General features: G+C 28.0%; 1 protein-coding gene across 3 annotated transcripts in view; it reads right to left on the bottom strand.

The window, feature by feature from the left end:
- LOC119687967 (protein ECT2) overlaps window positions 1–21,394 on the bottom strand; it is a 36,092-nt gene that overhangs the window by 1,883 nt on the left and 12,815 nt on the right. For 2 of the 3 annotated variants that reach the window (XM_038102542.1, XM_038102548.1), the window contains exons 2-12: window positions 17,664–17,886; window positions 9,192–9,336; window positions 8,997–9,106; window positions 7,944–8,193; window positions 6,123–7,808; window positions 2,418–2,549; window positions 1,986–2,342; window positions 1,522–1,918; window positions 1,296–1,456; window positions 548–934; window positions 375–485 (exon numbers count right to left, since the gene is read on the bottom strand). In XM_038102542.1, coding sequence (XP_037958470.1) covers window positions 375–485; window positions 548–934; window positions 1,296–1,456; window positions 1,522–1,918; window positions 1,986–2,342; window positions 2,418–2,549; window positions 6,123–7,808; window positions 7,944–8,193; window positions 8,997–9,106; window positions 9,192–9,336; window positions 17,664–17,886 — 3,959 coding nt within the window. The remainder of the gene's footprint in view (window positions 1–374; window positions 486–547; window positions 935–1,295; window positions 1,457–1,521; window positions 1,919–1,985; window positions 2,343–2,417; window positions 2,550–6,122; window positions 7,809–7,943; window positions 8,194–8,996; window positions 9,107–9,191; window positions 9,337–17,663; window positions 17,887–21,394) is intronic. The other variant, XM_038102558.1, reaches the window with a different exon arrangement.

Here is a 21,394-nt window from a genome sequence, read left to right as displayed (position 1 = left end):
TAAAGAAAAGAAGATATTGACCTAAATAGCAGTATCTTATACAAGAACAATATCTATTAATTCTTAAGCACGAACTAATTGTACACTTCTAAGCACTGTTTATAAGAGTATAAGACTATTATTATATAATAAGACTATTTATAAGATCCTTAACTTATTATTTTATTATATTTTTATAATATTGTTACTACAAATTAAAGCATTAGTGCATTTAATTTTAGATTAATTTCAACTAATATATTTAAAATTAACTACTTAACGATTGTTTCTATTTCTTACTATTCTAAATATTAATAACATACAATTACATTAACGACACAACAAATCTACATGTTAAAACTGATACAAAAATACAATATTAAATTTAAACTTACTTTTAAACGCGTTCGAGCTGCAAGTTTAAATGCTTTTGATAAAGTACTTAAATTGACGTCACTTATATCTATCTGTAGATCCTCAGATGTACGACACAGTAAAGATTTTTCCTGTAAGTAAAGTAAAAAATATAAATCAACATTTACTAGATTAAATTTAAAATGCAACTTACCGTATCCGTGCGACAAGCATTTTCAGCCATTTGTTTGCACAACTTTTTTAGGTACACACATTTATCGATTTCCTCGTCAGCAATGGTAAATGAATGTAATTTATCCTTATCATGGCGACAAAGTAATGCAAATGCACGTGAACTATCTATTATATCAATAACGAAACGTATTGCATTCAGAGGTATTAATTTGATATGTTTATGCGATTTATGTGTGGCGCTAGGTGACTTTGCTGAATTAAAACCTCTCGAACGTTTTTTAGAAACTTCGATTGTATCAGAAAAAAGATACAACATAAGTGAGTCTCCGCGACCACTTAAACTGTCCGAAAGTTCTGTCACTTCACACTTACAAATAAAACTCCGATTCGAGGACACTAAGTGAGCCTAAAAGAAAACAAAAAACGAGAATTGTAATATTATAAGCTAAATTTTAAGCTTTAATTTTATAGTATCATATATTAAATAAATATAAATAGAATATAGAAAAATTACGTATGAATAATAAAAACCTACAAATAAATATATAAAATGAAAAATATTATAGCAATTATTAGAGCCAGGAATTAGGAATCAATTATCTGAAGCAAAACATACTCATCTCCACAATTTAATTTTTTTTATCCCTAACAATATGCAATTAATTTTTTCAATAATTTTTACTAACATTTTCTTATATCAATTAAAAATTTAATATATAAAAAATAACTCAAATTAAAATAAATCAAACACAATCTAATATACTTACTGGACAACCATCAATTTCGTTGAAAATATCGAAGATAGCCATACGTGACTCCGTTTTCCGTTTATCCTCATTTATATGCGTCATAACCTCTTTAATAGCTTTAAGCGACTCTTCTAGTCGCTCAAAATCTGGATTATTCTTATTGGTATGCTTCAAAATATCTAATAATGGTAAAAATAATTATAATAAACTTTAAGATTGTATATTATAGATAAAAATTACTCACCATTTAAGAGTAAACTTATACTAGGTAAACGTTGAACGGGACGTATCATTAAATCTTGCAAACTCTGTCGCCCACATTCTGGTTTTGCTTGATTTATTTTTAAAAATGCGTGAAAACGCGCATACTGATTATCACATTGTTGTAAAGTCTCCACCATTTTTTCAAAGAAATTTACATAAGGTGGATAGGCTTTTATTAAATCATCACGATGTTGCAAAATAATATCACCAATTGAACAATCTTCAGACCATTTACTTTGTATGGAACGCAAGCGCTCTAACATTCTCTGATGCACTTCATGTATTGGCAAAAAGTTTCCAAATATAGCTCTTATTTCGGATTTGTTTATTAGTGGCTCAGCTTGTTCAGCACTTAACTCCAAAGGAATTTTGAAGAGCTGCAAAATTTAATTAAAAACATATTATTAAGTGTGAATATAAAATAACTAAGAAATTATAACTCACATTAACAATGGTGTCCAAAATGCCCACATAATTAGATTCAGTATTATAGAAATCCATAAAATGATTAAATCGCATAGATTTCTTTGAAGGTGTTGTTAGTTCACATGTTGAACTTTCTGATTCATTATAAAGTTTACCGCTCTCTAATTTGTCAGGACTGGCAGTACAATCGAAAAAACTATTTGAAACTGATAGCAAACCAGCTTCGGAAATGGAGGAACGTCGTTTTCCTGAACCACGAGGCGTGCTTTCAGGATGTTGACGTTGGGAGAAAAGTCGCCTTTTTCGCTTGTTAAAACTGATTGGTAACGATTCACGTCTATCTGTGTTGGGCGTATTAGCAATGCTGTTCAAATACTAAAAATTAAAAGAAATTCAAATTATAAGCACTTATTGTTGTAAAATTTTAGAAGTGGTATTGGAGATACTTACGTTACCAAATAGGTAATCCGATTCTCGAGCAAAACCCATTTGTATAGTATACCAAAACCAATCTGATTTCAATATGTAAGTATATTGGCTCTTCGGTTCTGGTTTCGCTTGAACGGTGTGCTCATCTACAACCTATTTAAATAAGTACAGAAAATGTTATATTAATTGAAAAAAATAGAGTATTTTTTAAAAAAAACATTTATTTGGTCCATACTGCAATACTTTTATTAATTAAAAGAAATTTATATAAATAATATATATTTAAATTTATAAATATAAATTTTTGAACTTTATTATTTTCGATATTTATTTATTTTAATAAAAATAAATATTAAAATTAATTACTATATTTATTAGACTAAACAAAAAATATACGGATTTTTTGTTAGCTTGATTTTGACAACGAATAATTGATTTTTTTTTGCTGAAAAGATCAACCAGTGATCTGTCATGACATTCATAAGAACTGAAGTTTAAGTATTGTGGACTGTTTGGAAGGATTTGCATTAAGCTGATTTTTAAAGATATAACATTGTTCTGTTAAAGGCTACATCTTTAGTCTGACAAATAGTCAGATTACTATTTGTTCCGCTTTCTACATCTCTATCTTGATAGGTATAATGTATTATATCTGGGATTAAACGTATTAACTCCTAAGACCTTAAATCGCGTATTGCTACAATAAAGGAATAATCTTTATAGTAGAAAAAAATGGTCAGCATTATTATATCGGGGACTAAACGTATTACCTCCTAAAACCTTAAATCCCGTATTGCTACAATAAAGGAATAATCTTTATAGTAGAAAAAACATGATCAGCATTTGTTTTTCCGAAACCCAATAATACTATTTATGTATGAATTTCTTCATTTACATAAACATATGCGGATAGCTTTTAAGAAATTATTTATATGTAAAGTACAAATCCTAAAATAACGGTGAAAAAGTTTTCAAACAATTATTCATGGCAACGGTGGGAATTTAAATAAATTTTTTATAGTTCAGTAAATTGAGTTATCCGTTCATAAAAAATAAAATTCGTTCAAGAAATCCATAATGAATAAATTTAAATACGTGCAATGAACTAATTTCAATATTATATAGTTATTTTCTTTTTCTTTTTTTTTGCATATGTTCCAAATAAACATTTAATAAAAACTTGTATATATTTAAAGTGTTAAAAAATATTTTGTGTATTTTGATGTTGTGCTTTTAATGACTGTATAAATAAATGAATTTGCAACTACAATTAAACCATGTGAGTGCGTGAATTTTTTATAAATTTTTTAATATTAACATTTAAAAATAGATACAATATAAAAGAACACAGCAATACAAAGTGAAGGCGTTGCATACCAAAGTGGAGCAATGTATCATCAAAGAACCATTTAAGCAGGTTGCAATAGTAAGTGGCTACTTTTGTTTCGTGTGAACCACTTCAATATTTCACACCTTCTTAATAGCAAATATTTTTTTTTAAGTATTTAATTAATCATAGGGTTACTTATAAAACTGATTATTTACTTAGCTGATTAAAAAGTTGCTTAAAAACAAAAAGTATTTAAGAATCTCCTGATTATTAATTTGATGAACGCTTTAAAGGAACGCTTCATTGTGCAAGAGTGAGGCCAAAATTAATTTTACAGATTAAAAATAATATTTATAACAGTTTTCGCAATTATAATAGTTTCAGAATTTATATGAATTAATTAAGTAGAGCAATCATTATTATTATTATATTATATTCTTTTTATGGATTATGTTTTTTTAGTAAGTGAGGGTTTTTGCATTTTGCAAGATTAATTAGGCAGATTAAAAATAATGTTTATAACAGTTTTCACAATTATAACAATTTCAGAATTTTTATGAATTAATTAATTATTTAATTAATTATTTAATTATTTAAATAATTAATTATTAATTATTTTATAAATTACTTATCAATGTAACTTACATAAGTTACACTTTCAGTGTGGGAAAAACAGCATAAATCAAAAAATTCTACAGTTCTTCATAGTATAATTCGTAGTAGAAGACTGCATGTATATTTGCAGTCTAACAAGTGCTACTTGCTAGCAATTTTTTTGCAAAATAAGTAGCACTAAATAATCAATCTATGTAGTAACTGATAATTGGTTTATAATACTTTTTTGTATAAACTTTCAAATCAAAACGTTTGTTATTCTTGTGAGGAAATTTCATATACAGCATTTAATTTTAAATTAATAAAAGTTTACTGGCTATTTCGGGTACAGGCAAATTTTTAACATCTATGGTCATTCAAAAAAAATAATCCATGATTTAATTGCTCATACATAATATTTTTAACTGCAAGTACCAGATATCAAACTATATCAAATTTGAAACGTGGATTTATATGTTCACAAACTAAGGCCAATATCGCACTCAAATTGTGTGGTTCAATAATTTCATTTGAATTATATAAATTCAAATATAATTATAATATATTACAATTATATTATTATTTCTCAAGCAAAAAATGCACCTCTACTTCAATCAGTAGGATAAACGCATAAACCACAGCTATATATACAAATGCACTTAACTGTTAAAAGTGGTATTTCACAAATTAAAGTATTAAGTTTCTTAAGCAAATAATCAGTTTCATCTATACTCCTATATATTTGAATAAAAATAATATTGTATATATTTCATAGTTTAATAAGTTTTAAAAGATATTAAATTAAGTTATAAAATATGTTAAATTAATTAACTATTAAATAGCAGCACAATAAATTTTTTCATATGTAGACACATACCATATATATGTGTATATGTTTAGGTTAAGAAACACAAGACATTTATGTTATTTAAAAATGACAACAAATGACAAAATATTTTTTAACAAAATATAGAAAACTAACAAATATTAAGGACATTAATTGTAAACAATAATTATGTGATAATTTTATTTAAGTGCTCTTAATTATAAATTGATATGTGCAAGTATATTTTTTTATACGGACACAACACAAACATATAGAAAAATAATTAATATACATATATTTAAAAAAAACAATTTGCATAGCATTTTTAACAATTAATACAATTATATGTACAAAAAAAAAGGATTTAAATATCTTAATTAATCTTTAACTAGTAGTATTTTTATTAAAACATGTTTGAAAAATATTTATTGTGCTGTTGTTAAAAAAAAAACTTAAATTCTTTAATTCCAAACACCCAAACTTAAATAACAAACTTAAAACGAAATTAAAATTTTTTAGCTTAAAATGAACAAAAACACCAAACAAAATTAAAACAGGAAGGATGAAGGATGGAAGGCATTCCTAGAAATTACACTGAGCAGTAGCTAAACTTAACTAAATCCGTTTCTTTTGTTAAAAATGCGTTGCAAATTATATTTTTTTTTTATAAAAGTTTATAAAAAGTTGATAAGTTGTGTGTATTGCGAAGATACTTTAGTTTAATAATCATAATAAAATATCTCTTGCTGTACCAATTTACAATATCTCAAAATTATACACATTGACCTATTTTAGATATTTTACTTTAATCTTCATATCCGTCATTGGCTTACGGATAAGAAACTCAAAGGCTTGCATTTTGTACTTCCTTGGAAGAAAATTAATTGAAATTCACTTTTCTCTTAATATTTTTTAGTTTTCTATATTTTTTTTCTTGTGCTCATAATTGAAATCTATTAAATACAATTTTATGTACCGTGTTTGGTTCCCGTTTATCATTTTGCACTTTTGTTTCATTTTCTAGTGTAGTGTAGGACGCTGCTGGTTGCAAACTGGCAACATCAGTGGCAGTAGCAGTGCCAATGCCAGTGACAGTATTTGAAATATCTTTATTGCACTTTAGATGCATTGGAATATTTGTTGGGTTAGTAGTGAAATTATTGTTATCGACATCTGTGCAAGTTATGGAAGCATCTTGTACCATATGAACTTTATCGGACATTTGGTTAGTGTTACTTGAGGAGGATTTCATAGAGGAAGAGTTTTTCGATTTTTTTAATGATTTGGGAGTTGATACTTTAACTGCTGCTGCTACAGCTGCCGATATGCTAATTTTTGCTGGCGCTTTTGGTGTTTTAAAGGCATCATCAGGTTGCTGTTCCCATTCACTCTTTTTTTCAGGTGTTCCAAGTATACTTTTGTCTCGATCTTTATCCTTTTTACTACTACTACGCGTTATGCGTTGACGTAAATTACTTAGCTTTTGCTTTACTGGTTTGTAAAAGGATTCATTGAATATGCTGCTGTCCACAGAGGTAATAGAAGAGAATGAATTATCGGCAATACTAATATCATCATGTTCATGTAAGTCAGTTGTTATTTCATGTGCAACTGAACTACGACGTGGACGTAGCATACGGGTAATTGGTGTACGCGCAGCCGCAAAACTCAATGAACGTTTAATGCAACGTGTTATAGAACCAGTACGTACGAGTTTAGGTTTCTTGGTACTATTGGGCATAGCAAATGATTCAACAGATAATAAAGAAATGTTATCAAAACACTCTCGTTTACGTTTTAAATCATTTAAATTATCAGTCTCAAATTGTTCATTTTCATCCAAAGGAATATCATCTAAAAGTACTCTAGGCGTTTCAGGAAATATAAGAGCTTTATCAACTTCAGTTCCTGGTAAAATATGTTCATTCAAAATTGGTAAAATATTGTTTGGATTCGCAGCCAATGTTGGTACTTTATCAATTTGTATATCTGGTGGAGTAATTTCTTCATTTAAAATAGGTGAAATATTGTTGAGATTTCCAGCAAATGTAGAAGCTTTGTCAATTTGTATATTTGGTGGAGTGATTTGTTCATTTAAAATAGGCGAAATGTTGTTTGGATTCTCAAAACTCATATCATGTTTGCTACTAGAAGTTTTTATCGCATTATCCTTTTTATCTGGATGAGTTTCTTTTACAGGTGTGCTTGCCTTTGCATTGTCATTAAAATCAAATTCATTATCTTCAACAAATAAATCATTTAACAAAAAATCATCCGCTTCATTTTCCAGCTCTTTTTGATATTCAACATCAACCGCTAATTTTTCTGCAAATTGTTCATCAATTTCACTATCATCACTATTATGAATATCAACATTGCACTTATCATTATTAATTTCTTCATTTATTAATTTATTATCCTTGTTAACTTCATTTTCTTCATTAGATGTATTTTGTTCGGTTTGCACAATTTTCTTATCTGTTTCTGGAAGAACAGTCTCAGTAGTCTCTGTATCAACTTCCATTAGTTCTATAGGATTGGGATTAGGATTGTTAGTAGAATTAATGGGGGATTTCGAGATGTTAGTGGTATTACAGATATTAGAGATATCAGAGTTATTAAACTTTTCTTCAGGTAAGCAAGCACCAGTATTAGGCATAACCTGTAATATTCAAATTTTTTTTTAAATAATTGTTTAAAGTACAGCATTACAAAAAAAAGCAAGTGAATTTACAATAGCATAATGAACATGTAGTGATGATTTCAAGTTCTTTTATATATCAAATATATAACTTACAACATGCGTACACTCTGGATCATCCAATTCACAAGGTAAACCACCATTTGCTTTTAACACATCTACCATATGTTCATGCTCCTCAGGTGGAAAGCCGAAAAAGCAAATCTTTTGACCTTCAAAAGCTTTCAGTCTATGCTCTTTAGAAAATTCTTCATTTGTGGCACGGAAGTTTAAATCGTTACGCTGTTCCCAAGCAGCTAATATCCAGGAAGGGCGTAATACATTCACTCGAAACGTTTTGGCGTAGCTTTAAATAAATTAAAATAAGGTAATTAATAACATTAAATAATTATAGTTATAATTGTTTTGAACAATTGTCAGATATATATTTTCTAACTTTATTGTACAAATAGCATTTATTATATTTATGGTTGTAAATAAATACTATTCGAAATTCCTCTCTATTGAAAACAATAGCTTATATTGAGTCTTTAGTTACTTTCGTCAAAACGGACATTAAAATTCAGTTTAATATATTTTTAAACAAAAGTTATTTTTTTAAAAGATTTTTTATCATATGACACATCAAGCGATAATAATTTTTTAATAATTGTGATATAGTAAGATTCCTGAAACTAGACCTAGGTTCAAAATCAACTCACAATTAACCTCACAATTGCTTTATTTCTACTTTACTACATTCCGACTAACTATTCCATTTCTAAACTTTCGATTTTATTATGTCTCGTAACCTAAATTACATTTCTATATTTCCGGTTTTATTATGTTTTGAAACCCATTTCTGTTTTCGGCTTGACAGGTGTCTGCAAGCAAGTTGAACCAATATTTCTTACAATTATCTTCTAGTACATTTTATATTTAAAAATGTAGACTAATTATGGTTGTTCATTTTTCTGATACTCTCTCTATTAAACCCTATACTAAATAATATATATAGTATTTCACAGACAAGATAATCACTTTTCAGAAAGCTCTATCTAAACAAAGTTTTCTATGCTTAGTTTTTATACCTTGATTACAAGAATCTTGACTTTAAGAACTTACAGAATAAAAAAAAAAATAAAGTGAAAAATACTAAAATCCACTTACTTATATTTTTTTCCACCAGTTCGAACTGTTATGAGATGTTCAACCTCCGTATAGATGATTTCTTTGCGTATGCTACCACCCATTGAATGAATTAAATCCACCAATTGTGTCTAAACGAAAAGAAAAATTCATTTTATTATTCGAAAATATTAAAATATTTCTTTTTGTTATTATTCTTATTCTTAACAAACATACCAATTCGACTTTTTTCCGTATTCCCTCAAAACATGCCTTTACACCTTCCATAGAGTAATTGTAAATGGGACGCGAATAATGTCTCTTTCGTTTCAGACCGTAATTATTTTTGGCGATGTGTTTTAAGGCAGGTGGACCCAATATACTGTAAGCAGAGAGAAAGAATTTATTATTAAGAAATAATATACAATTGTAAGTTATAATTGATCATACAGGCTTCCGTTGCATTTACTTGGAAAATATGTATTCTATTTACTTAAGACTTTTTCAACAAAATTCTAACAGCTGATACTCATCAATCTATAGCTCAAGACGTATGCAAAACGTAAATACACTCATTCAAGCGTAAAACCTCTTCACTTGGATTCTTTATTCAAAGTGAAAGAGTAGCGGCGCAGTGCAATTAATTAATGAATGAAATTCATAAAATTTTATATGAAAATTATAGGAAAATTGTATAAAAATTTTATGAAAATCACCATGAATCATACAAAAACAGGTGGTATGTCTTTTATAATTGCAAGTATTGACCCGAATTTCATTTTAAATTTATGCAAATTTTTTTCAATGGAAAACAGGAATCGATACACATAAGAAAATAAACAAATTAAATAATTTCTCAGTAATAAAATATTATATTTTAGATCATAAAATTATGAAATTCCAAAATTTGAAATATAAGACAGAATAGGAAATCGTTAGAATCCATGATAACAGACTACTAGATAATACTAGATTATGTTTTTTTTTTTGCAAAAATTCCCTATTTTGATCAATAGACTGCTTCAACGCAATTGGAATAGAATTATTCCAGTGCTTCACTTTTTTCTAAATCAATTTCTCCTTATTCGGTTTTTAATAAATTGTTATTAGAACCAATATTCCATACGGTTTTTTTTTAATTATTACTGGGCTTAGTTCGATAGGTCGGTTTATTTCAAATATGATTTTATTGTTGGAATAAAGTCTCTTTGCTAATAGGATGTCTTTGTCAAGTAGATATTAGTCGTTGAGAGCTAAATTTAGCAAATAAGGTGGAAATAATTCGAAATGTGAATACTGCCATCATAACAAGTGACTTGTTTATAGCATTTGAAAAAATAAACCAAATAACATATAATATTCACTGTTGAAGTTTTTCTAATATAAAGATAGTCCAGGAATCCCAAACATACATTTTTACCTTCACGAACTTCAATAGTATCGGAAATAATGCTACTAGAATGCACATACATTTTTGCCATCTCAAATGAACATTGCAACAATTATATGATATTAAATTAACATATATATTTTAAAAACAAAAGTTCAGAGTTGTCAATCTTGACTTCCTGCCATAAAGACTTAACACCACTTAACATCTTTAAACACACGTAACGGTTAAATGCGCCAATAAAGACCCATTGGAATTTCAAGAAACTCAGCCGGTTCCAATTTGGGCTATAGGCTTGAATATAGTTTCCCTAATATCTAACACCTGCTTTGTATCACAGCATCCGGTGGCATAATGCAATTTCACTTTGAATGAAAGGAAATAAATACAGTCATTTTTTCACATTTTTCGGTTTCAAACCACAGCCACCACGTCTCTCCTTTTACGAAGCCAACCTCTATTTGTAAGGATATAGAAGCTGCGGACGCTAATCCCTGTAGTTACAGATTTACACCTCTGGTCGAGTGTCGTAAGTGAAACTTACCACCAGTGATACACCAAACAATATATTTTGATGCCTAATGGATTTTAGTCGCTTCTTACGATAAGCATAGCTTAAATTGGAATTATTCTAATTCCAATCCCGAAATTTTCAGGCAATAGAACTGGTTTTTAAATTAGGATTAACACTTCGAAAACAAAAAAGCATCAAAAATCACATACATATATATATTAATGCTAAAACAAATACAAAATCGTGTGGTTTGAACAAGATTGTGTGTCATAAGCCACATAACACAATCTAATTGGGCTTAGTTGCGTGAAAAGTTTTTCGGACATATATTTTCAGCCAAGATCCAGCGATTTCGATTTAGAATCAGGGTTATGCGGAAAATTCTCAAATTCTCTTTTATATAAAAATTAATATATGTCCAATTAGGGCCAAGCTATTATCATTCACATGCTGACAAGTCATCGAAAATTACCTGAAAAGGATCCAGTACTATTATATCATCTGCTAAGTTGCTTGAATGATGTTGTGCATTACATATAATGGCACACGGTCCAAACAATATATTGAAATAAAGATTTGAACGAAATCTCAGACACGAATGGTTTTTATTTACGTTTACATTCGGAATCACAAAATGGATAGATAGATTATTTAGATAGATATTCGTCATAAGTTAACAAAATCTTTTGTTTATTAAAATGAGTCATAATCATATTAGTGAAAACCTCAAAAAAAATATATTATAAATATAAAATATTTATTGTTTTAGATCATTTGCTTATTTTGGTTGTATTTATTATATTATAATTTTAGCTATTTGGTCATATCTATGGGGTGTACTCGTATAACTATAGACGATTCTGCAATTTTCATTTTTGGTTCTAACTTTGTGCTTTGCTTTTAAGAACATTTTGTTATTAAACGAGTATCTTTAATAAAACTCCCACAACAGAAATTAATTAACTAAAGCATCAGACACTTTCAATGTTTATAATAAAATTCGCATATGTTTTAATTGTTTAAAAATAAAAATCGATGTTATTAAAGAAAAAAGAAAATTATCCGAGTATTGTTTTTTTTTTTGTTTTTTGTATTATAGCACGTGAATCGATTGTGATAAAAGGTAAATAATATTATATTATTAACTTGCCGCTTTTATGTACCAAAATTATTAAAACAAATTTTTTAAGTGTTATTAACTTAAATAAGAATAAAAAAAATTGATAAAGAATTTTTCATGTTTAATTTTAATTGAATTTTATCAGGACAGCTTAATAAGCACAACTGTTGTCATTTAATTGAAACACTAAACAAAATAGTTTGCATATTGAAATATTTGCTTTTAGCCGCTGCTACCGTAGCGCTGTCGCTGCCGCTGCTGCTGCTGCTGCTTCTGCAGCTTTTAAGAGTGAAAAAATTTAATACGAAAATTTGTTAAATAAATTATTTCAGCTGGCCATGTTATGAGAGATAAAAGAAAAACAAATAAAAGCGCAGCTATGTAAGCACGCAATTCTTTATTTACGAACATATCGACAGATAGTCGGCCTGACTATCAGAGAGACAGACAGACGGACGGACGAACAAATAGAAGGACTGTGATACGAACAAAAAAGAGACTCCGACTCAGAGACATAGTCTCATCATATTGTATTATTGAAATTCTTGAAAAATATTTTAAAATAATTAAATTTTATTACAATGAATGCCTATTAAAAGTTTTCATAAAAATTTTCACAGCTCATATGAATTTTCATTATTGAACAAAAACAAATATAAAAATTAATAAAAACATTTTACCCGGAGGTAGTATTCTGTTAAGAGAGATCCATTGTAAATCTATAGAGCTCGCCGCCTGTCTACTCGTGTCCCTCAAAAGTTTAACATGTCATGTAATCTCAGCGCGACAGGCACTGTCTTTGACCTGTGAATTTTATAGTGGCGTCTTTCAAACTTTCTGAGGGACATTTTTTTCCAATTTATTATATTAAATCTATACATACTTACATATATGCATATATAGAGATCATAATAAATATTAAAAAACATTTAACAATTTATATGCTTGTATGCTTGTATACTTGTATGCAGAATAATTTATGTATGTGGGTGCTCTTCCTTAGTCATAATCATATTGATACAATGTCAAAGCGCTAAAGATATATATGTACATATGTTTCATTACAATATCAAACTAATAAATATTATTTAAATAATTCTTTCGTCGTGTTTTTCATTTCTTTGCTCTTTGCTTTTTGCTTTTTGCCGATCGTAGATCTTAAATTTTAATGATCATAAAATTAATGGCCACTCCATTTGTATACAATTTTCTATATTTATGTAAATGTTTGCATTTGTAGGAGAACACAAAAATATATCTACGATTATATATTTGGATTTTCTTATATTTGCAATATTTTTTTGTGGGGGACTTTTTTAACATTAAAATATTAAAATATTAAAAAAAAATTCAATATTTTCATTCTTTTTCTGGCGCCAATTGTGAGATTTTTCCGAGTGGATGTGAAAATTTCAATTTCGTCGCTGTAAGAAAAAATTTATTTGTCATTCAACGGAAAGCATATGCTCGAAACATCATCGAAATCAACGAATAATCATGCATTTTCACAGGAAAAATTCAGTCTAATGTCGTTGGAATTTTCAGAATATTTTGGTCAACATATTGAACAATGCCCATAAACGGATTGACAAATCAATAGTGAGAGTGCATGCAATTAGCGTAGGGGAAAATATTTTCAATGGAATTGCACTGAGAGAAAGTCTTTAAAAATTAATAAAAAGAAAATATATATAAAGGTAACATCGATTAATTTTAAGTTTAAATTTAATATATGAATCAGAGATGAGAAATAAAATGGGATGATTTGTATACAGGATTCTTAACCAGTAATTAGAATAAACAATATAGAAAATAAGAAAAAATATAGAAAAGAAAAAATATAGAAAAATATAAAAAACTAAAAAAAAATATAGAATACAAGAAAAAATATAGAAAATAAAAAAATATAGAAAATAAAAAAAATTTGGAAAATGAAAAAAAAATAAAGAAAATAAGAAGGAATATAGAAGAAGGAGTATAAAAGAAAGAATATAGACGAAGGAATATAGAAGAAGGAATATAGAAGAAGGAATATAGAAGAAGGAATATAGAAGAAGGAATGTAGATAAGAAAAAACGGAGTACTAGCTCCCATTTGAGCAGAGCACTGCGATCATGATTGACCTTTTGTGCTATTAGAAGAAGAAATATAGAAGAAGGAATATAGAAGACGGAAAAAGAAGAATAAATAAAAATTTACTATATGGAATTGGAAGTAAAGTAGCACTAGTGTGACTATTAGAAAAATAAAAAACCAGAAATAATTCTCAACATTGACACAGATTATTATTTTCTCTTAGTATACCATTCTCACACATTGTTAATAACAGATTTTAGTAAACTTCAATATATGAACACATGACGGTAACAGAACAAAACAACAAGTAACAATGCAAATGCAGAAAATATGTACAAAAACCAACAACAAACAATTTGTAACAACAACGATGTTGTTTTGTAGACTGTAGGTACTTGTGTTCGAAATGAGTAATTAAAAATTGTAAACTAATTATTGGGCATAATTAGAATTCCATCGATGCTGCAAAAATATATTAATATCTAAGATAAATATGTAGTAATATTTAAAAGATAAAAAAAATTACTATTTGAGATGATAGATATAATAACACTGATGACTTTCAAACTGATAGTATAGTATCTAAGATATATCACTGCAAACACAGTGAAAAAATAACTTTAGGAAAATAATATTGATCACCTTATCAAGATATTGTTGTAACCCGTAAGAAACTGCTTGGGTAGCATAATTTGGATGTGGTGAACGGCACTTGGTTGTCCATTCAGCGAGTGACTCCAAGAAGTACACCCTTCCGTTCTTAGCGAAATAGTTTCATTTGCCAGAAATCATTGTGTAATATATATTGTATTGACTTTTAATAATAAGTAAAACCCAACAAATGTATCATACATCCATACATTTGTTTTAATTCGCAAAAGTAAATGATTTCCGCAGAATTTTTTATAAATTTTCCCGATGAGATAATTATATTTAAGACTACAAATTTTAAATTTATTTGCTATTAAGTTTTGTGGGTGACAGTCAATTAAAATTTTTATATTTTTATTTATTTACTTTTTGCATTTGCGTGTCAATGAGGCGCTGTGTAGGTTTCTCAGGATATAAACATATAAAACGGATGTTTACAAAAAAGTCAAATATCAGATATTAATAAATAAAATAGAATTTTTTTTAAATTGCATATTAACAGATATATTTCAGAAAGAAATTATGCAATATTTATAGACATGTACAAAGTATGTTTAAATTATAGAAAGTTTATATGTATAAGGGACACAGCAGTGAAGTGAATATATTGATTAGAGATTATTAATAATCCAATTATTTTTATTGCTTTGTGAATTATAATACATAAATTTCACCATAGTATATATTATCTATAGTGGTAGAGTACTTTGTTTAAAATTTCATTATAACATTAAAAAATAAAATAACATCTATATAATCTGACAGAAACAGATTTCTCTTTACTTTATAGTAACCACCTCTGCCATTCCATCTTTCTCTTAGTAATGGTTCATAGTGAGTATGTGTTCTTTTGCTTATCATACTGTTAAAAAACAATCGAATTAGAAGAGTTATTACAAAAATTCAATGTAACTCTAATATATTAATCGAGCTTTTTTAAAGATATTATTTAAAGTAATAATTGAATATTTAACTTAGAGAGAAAATAGTAATTTTCACGGCACAAGTTAATGTTAACTACTGATCAGAGTTAAGTTGTTACTATTGTCTGTGAATTTGTTCTATTCAAACCTTCTTACCAAAAATAGGTTTCAGAAACAGATTATTGTTCTCTTTCTCTAAGCTTTTTGGAAATTAGGCAGAACTTAGATAATTGGAAAATTTTTGGTATCCCCTGTTTTTTAACACTATCGAGTTCTTATAAAAACGATTTTAAGCAAAAGAAATTTCGCATAAATGCTCGTGATTTATCATATACTCTCTATCGTGATGTGAAATGTGTTAAACTCTGTAAATTATTCAAAGTAGAAATCATTTCATTAGAATAACTCTGAAGATAGAATAAGTCTGGAGATAGTCAATTGATTATTTCATTCTTTTATCGATCTTTAACAGAAGCTAATTAGTAATCGCATCGAGAAACTTTTGAAAAGTTTCTCAATAAAACTGAATCTACTAAAATTCGCTGCTATATTGGCGTGCAAGGAATATCGAAATCGCGTCAAATATTAATTTTTTATGTAAATATATATGACTTTATCCACATAAAGAATTAAATCTATAGATAGAAAACTTTAAAGAAGTTTAAAAGAACACTCAAACAATATAAAAAAATCCTACAAAGAGGTTTTAAAAAACTTAGAGGTGCTCTAAAAACATTAAATATTTTATTTTTCCTTTAATCAAAAAGTTCTTAAAATGCTTAAAAAGTGAGTAAAACATCTTAAAGCTAGCTCAATGAAAAAGATTTAGATAAAACTAAAACATCTATTGTTGAATATAAATTATATTAAATATATATGTAATATGTGAATCGCATTTTATGACAACTCGCTTAAAAATACCACTGAAATTATTTGTTTAAACAAATGTTTCGTTTTATTCAATGAACACTTAAAGACGCGTCAAAAAAGCGTAAAAATGATCATGAAAAATTGAATGAAGAATTTCAAAATTTAGAATGTTTCGTATATATACTATACATATAGTATATAAACATAAACACATATATGAAAAATTGTTTTCAAGTTAAAAAATGAGAAACTATTAAATGCAATTTTTAGAATAGATAGAAATAAATTTAAATTTAGTATAAATTCATTATAAATTCTACCATTAATTTTATATAAAATTAAAATTTTTATTTAAATTTAAAAAAAATATATTATAAATATATACAAAAGAAAATAGGCGTGTCATGCCTATAGTATAGTTTATTGTGTCAAGTTTACTGCAGCAGTGCAGCACTTTTGCTCTTATTTAAATTTAATGATTTTTTACAAATTTATGCAGCGCACATATGTTGACCTCGAAAAATAAACTTAATTTTGTTTCTTTTGGTATTTGTTTAGCAAAATTTTGTTTATATACAGTCTTTTACCCAAAAAAAAGCTGTATATATATAAATTTATTTTTTGCCAATTAATCAAACGTTAAAAAATGTGCAATGTTTTTTACTTTGGACAGCAAATAGTAACATTTTTTTTATAAAAATTGCATTTTTAGTGTTTTTAAGTTGACGCTCACTATTTAATTTCCATTAATTGAAAAATAAAAAAAAATACTTGAAAACTATTCAACAAACAAAATAGAAAGCAATCGAATCCATATTTCTGGGGTAAGTCGTATTGCAAACTAATGTATCTGATATTTGACGTCGTTCTAACATGTTGAGTCCTCATGCGACATTTCAACAAATGTATTTCAAATAAAAATAATCACCCAGCGTAACACAATCACTTCAAAAATATGCTAATTTAAGCAAATGCTAAATTTAAAATGTTTCAAGTGTAATTTTGTCGCAATTAGTCATCATTATTATACAAAAAAGAAAAGTATATATAAAATAATATAAGTAAGCCATTACAAGTCGCTTTAAATCTATATCCTTATAAACATTTTTTTTTGAAGGAATGTTATTTTAGTTTCGAGCATTAATCTTTCTACTGTCATTCTTACCATTGTTTATTTTCATGTATTGCTTCGAAAGTCGGTCCTTCAAATTCGCTTAGTATAAAGTACGTTCTCCAATCATTATCATTAATAAGCTCTAGGCCATTTTCTGATGTCAATACGGGTACATTAAAGCTACGAGCAACTTCAACAAGCTCAGCGTCATTCACTACATCACCAACTAGGCAAATTCGAATGTTATCTATTATAGGTGGAGATATATCCATTTCTGAAACGAAGACATAGGTATATTGTTTAAGTATTTAAAATAAATTTGGTTTATATTTTATTTTTTAGAGAGAAATATTATACAAAAACACCATAAACAACTGAAACATTCCTTTTGAACAGATTAAGTGTAACAAGCAATGACTTAAAATTTAAATAATTTAAATCAAATATATTAACTCTTAACTAACATTCTAGGCTCAGGTTGTGGAAGCGTTAACAGCATTAAGTAGACTTATGTCAAACATAAGAGGACCCACACAGAGCAATAGATAACTCCTTTTAACGACATTGAACTCCATTCTCCTATATGGAAAAGAGTTATGAGCAGAAGCACTACAAGCACAATATCGCAAAAAAGTGTTACTGTCAGTCTAACGAACAGCAGCTTTGAGGATATCTTTAGGTACCACACCGTTTCTGTGGTTAATAAAAGTAGATATCGACAGAAGGCAGCTGGAGCAAGCAGATGTATTACACCAAGACGAATGTAGTCTTATGAAAGTCCATAGAAGTCTTAAACGACTAATAGCGACCCTACCTCGAAGAAATATTAATGTAGTCCCGGTGTAAGACAAGCTCTTTATTAATGAGTGCAATGGAGTTTAGTCCGTGTGAGCCGGATACTCACTTTCCAGGGCGCCAGATCATGGTCAGTGCGAAGACATTCTCTACTTGTCAAAAAACAAAATTATCACAAGGCTTTTAAAGTAATCATTGTTAAACGTACCAATGCAACAGAAACCAATAATACTGAAGCCATACTCATAATGCTTCTGTATTGATAGAAAGAAGTATTAGACTTAACTGATCTGTCACAAAGTTTCAGAACCATCTTACAGATAAGATTCCATTTACTCATCTCCACCCACATAATTTCCCATTTTCATGACTTCATTCGACTCCATCCCAAATCTCACCACATATTGTTTCCGAACATTAGCACCACAATAATATGATAATTCCCGTATGGTTTCGGCTTATTATAGCTTAACAAAAAGGCCTTATTGCTATTTTCTAACAAATTGGGATCTTAAAGACTCTAGTATTGAAAAAGTTTTCAAATATCATTAAATTCGATATAATAATGCTTCTACAATTTATCACACATTTTAATTTTAAATAACCACCAGTATTTCAATCTCTAATAAGGATACCTTACTCTGTTTATATCAATGTCTAATAGGATTTGTATTTATCTACTTACTTGACAATATACCCAATAGCCTTTTAACAGAAGACCATACAGGGTTTGATTTTTAAACCTATATGTTTAGGTTTTAAAATAATTTAAACACAGTTTGGGGTTTATTATTTCAACACCATTTCAATGACAAGGGTCTCCCTTATCTAACATTATTTATTTCATGGATATCCATGAAATATAAGATATATAAAGGGATTTTGCATTTTTCCGGAGACACCAAACCAGTACACAGATAATTCTATTAAACGTATATAAATAATTCTATTTCATTGTTTTTGTTTTAATTTTAAAAAGGTTAAAATCATATTTAAACAAAGTGGATTAAAATATCATATAAAAACAATATTCTACAACATTTTTTGACAGTCTCCTATAAAAGCCGAAATTTGCATAAACATCTACAATGCCACCACCACTGTCACCAACATAGGGAATCGGCAATAACGTCATCTTTCGTTATTATCGTGCTGACGACTGATTGACAACCACTAATATATATTTATATTTCATTTAAAGATTAGGAAAATTTTATATTTGCTGCTGTTATTGTTGGATTTGCTTTTCTCTTACGACACAACACTAAATGCTCAATTAAATTTAAATCACCTAGTGCTTCTGGCCCATTTGCAACAGGCACTAGGAATCAACGAAAATACCTCACCGCAACACCAGAAACCAACACATTTTTCACACATTTTAGGTTTATTTTTTCAATGTCACATTGGTGTCGAAAAATTGCAAGAGTCGCGTGTAGTGGAACAAGAAGAGATATATTTATATATCTTTATTCATTATTTCTAGATTTTTTTCTTAAAAAGTTAGACGCTCGAGTTCTTGAATTGATCAATATATCAAAACATGGGCAAATTTTCATTCAATTGAAATTTGCTAAAGATGAAAATATTGCGTTTTGAAAAAGCCAGGCAGACCCCACAGACCAGGCAGGCAGGCAAGGCAACAACAGCAACAGCTCACTTGCATTATTTATTGAAAATATTAAATAAACAACGTCATTGTTAGCAAAATGATTTTTTAATTGGTAATAATTTCTATAATTTATTTCAGCAATAATAACGAAAAATAATACAAGTACAACATTTTTCCTAAGATCTGCAGAAACAATCAAAATAAATGTTTATATCTATTAAGACTTTGGTTTCTATTTCAATTTAATGATTACAGTAAAAGATCGATTAATTTTTGTTGATGTTCCGATTGACCATGGTAAAATTGAAAACAGTTCCTCGATAAACTCCCACGCCACATATCTAGATATTGAAGTCGTTTGATATGCTTCAATAAGACAAAAGCGTTTATATATCAAAAGAGTGTGACGGTGGTGTATATCGTACACATATCCTCAAAAATTTACTCAACTTATAAGTCACTTGAATTTTTATTTGCTTTTTTATACTTAATTACTACGCTCTGCTTTGTTACACATTCGTAATAAATCTTTTAAGTCGCAAGCATTTACTCTATTCGAAATACATTCGTTCATATTCAAGCATTCACTCTATTTCCTTTGCTATTTACAAATTTTCTATATAACACAAATAGGAATTGCGTATAATATGTACGGCTGTTAGAATAATAGCATATACATAACAAAAATGTTTATATCCTTCATTGGAGATGTTAGAATTACTTTTAGATTCAAGCATTCACTCTATTTGCAATTTATTGAGTACCTTGAAATTCACATGTTTTTGTTTGGAAAACTTTTATATTTATCAATGTATTTTCTCTTAATTACTCTTAAGCTATGTACCATATATACTTTTTAAAAATATGCTAAATACATTCTGATCTGGCTAATATTATTTTTAAAACAGCATTAGTACAACTCAACTAAGAAATCTTTCGCTTCATGACTTTAAAATTTCTTTAGTTTTAATGAAGGGCAGAGAAAGATACTTGCCCATTTTCGAATATTTCTCATAGACAAACAGATAAAATAAGCGGATTTATTTTCTGATAATCATAATATATAAACAGGTAAAATGGACGCATTTCTAAATCTGTATTTCACGGAATATGTAATATCTTAGTATCAATTAATTATATTTTTAGAATATGAACGACATATTCGGACCTACATATGTCCAATTGAAAAAACTGTGATTAATCTGTCTATGTTCACATATTTGGACGAAGACACAGGTCAGCATTTATTATTGTTAACCCAAATGAACGGTTTGTTCCAAATCGTTCCATGTTTCTAAATTTTGATTTAGTCTGACAGAAAAATTCTGCATCTATGAAGGTAGACTTACTACTAATAATTGGAGCAACAACTGTC

This window comes from Teleopsis dalmanni, chromosome 1, assembly GCF_002237135.1.
Source record: "Teleopsis dalmanni isolate 2A chromosome 1, ASM223713v2, whole genome shotgun sequence".
In the NCBI taxonomy this organism is placed as follows: Eukaryota; Metazoa; Arthropoda; class Insecta; order Diptera; family Diopsidae; genus Teleopsis; species Teleopsis dalmanni.
The sequence above is the reverse complement of the archived record's forward strand: the minus strand, read 5'-3'. Positions and strand labels throughout refer to the sequence as shown.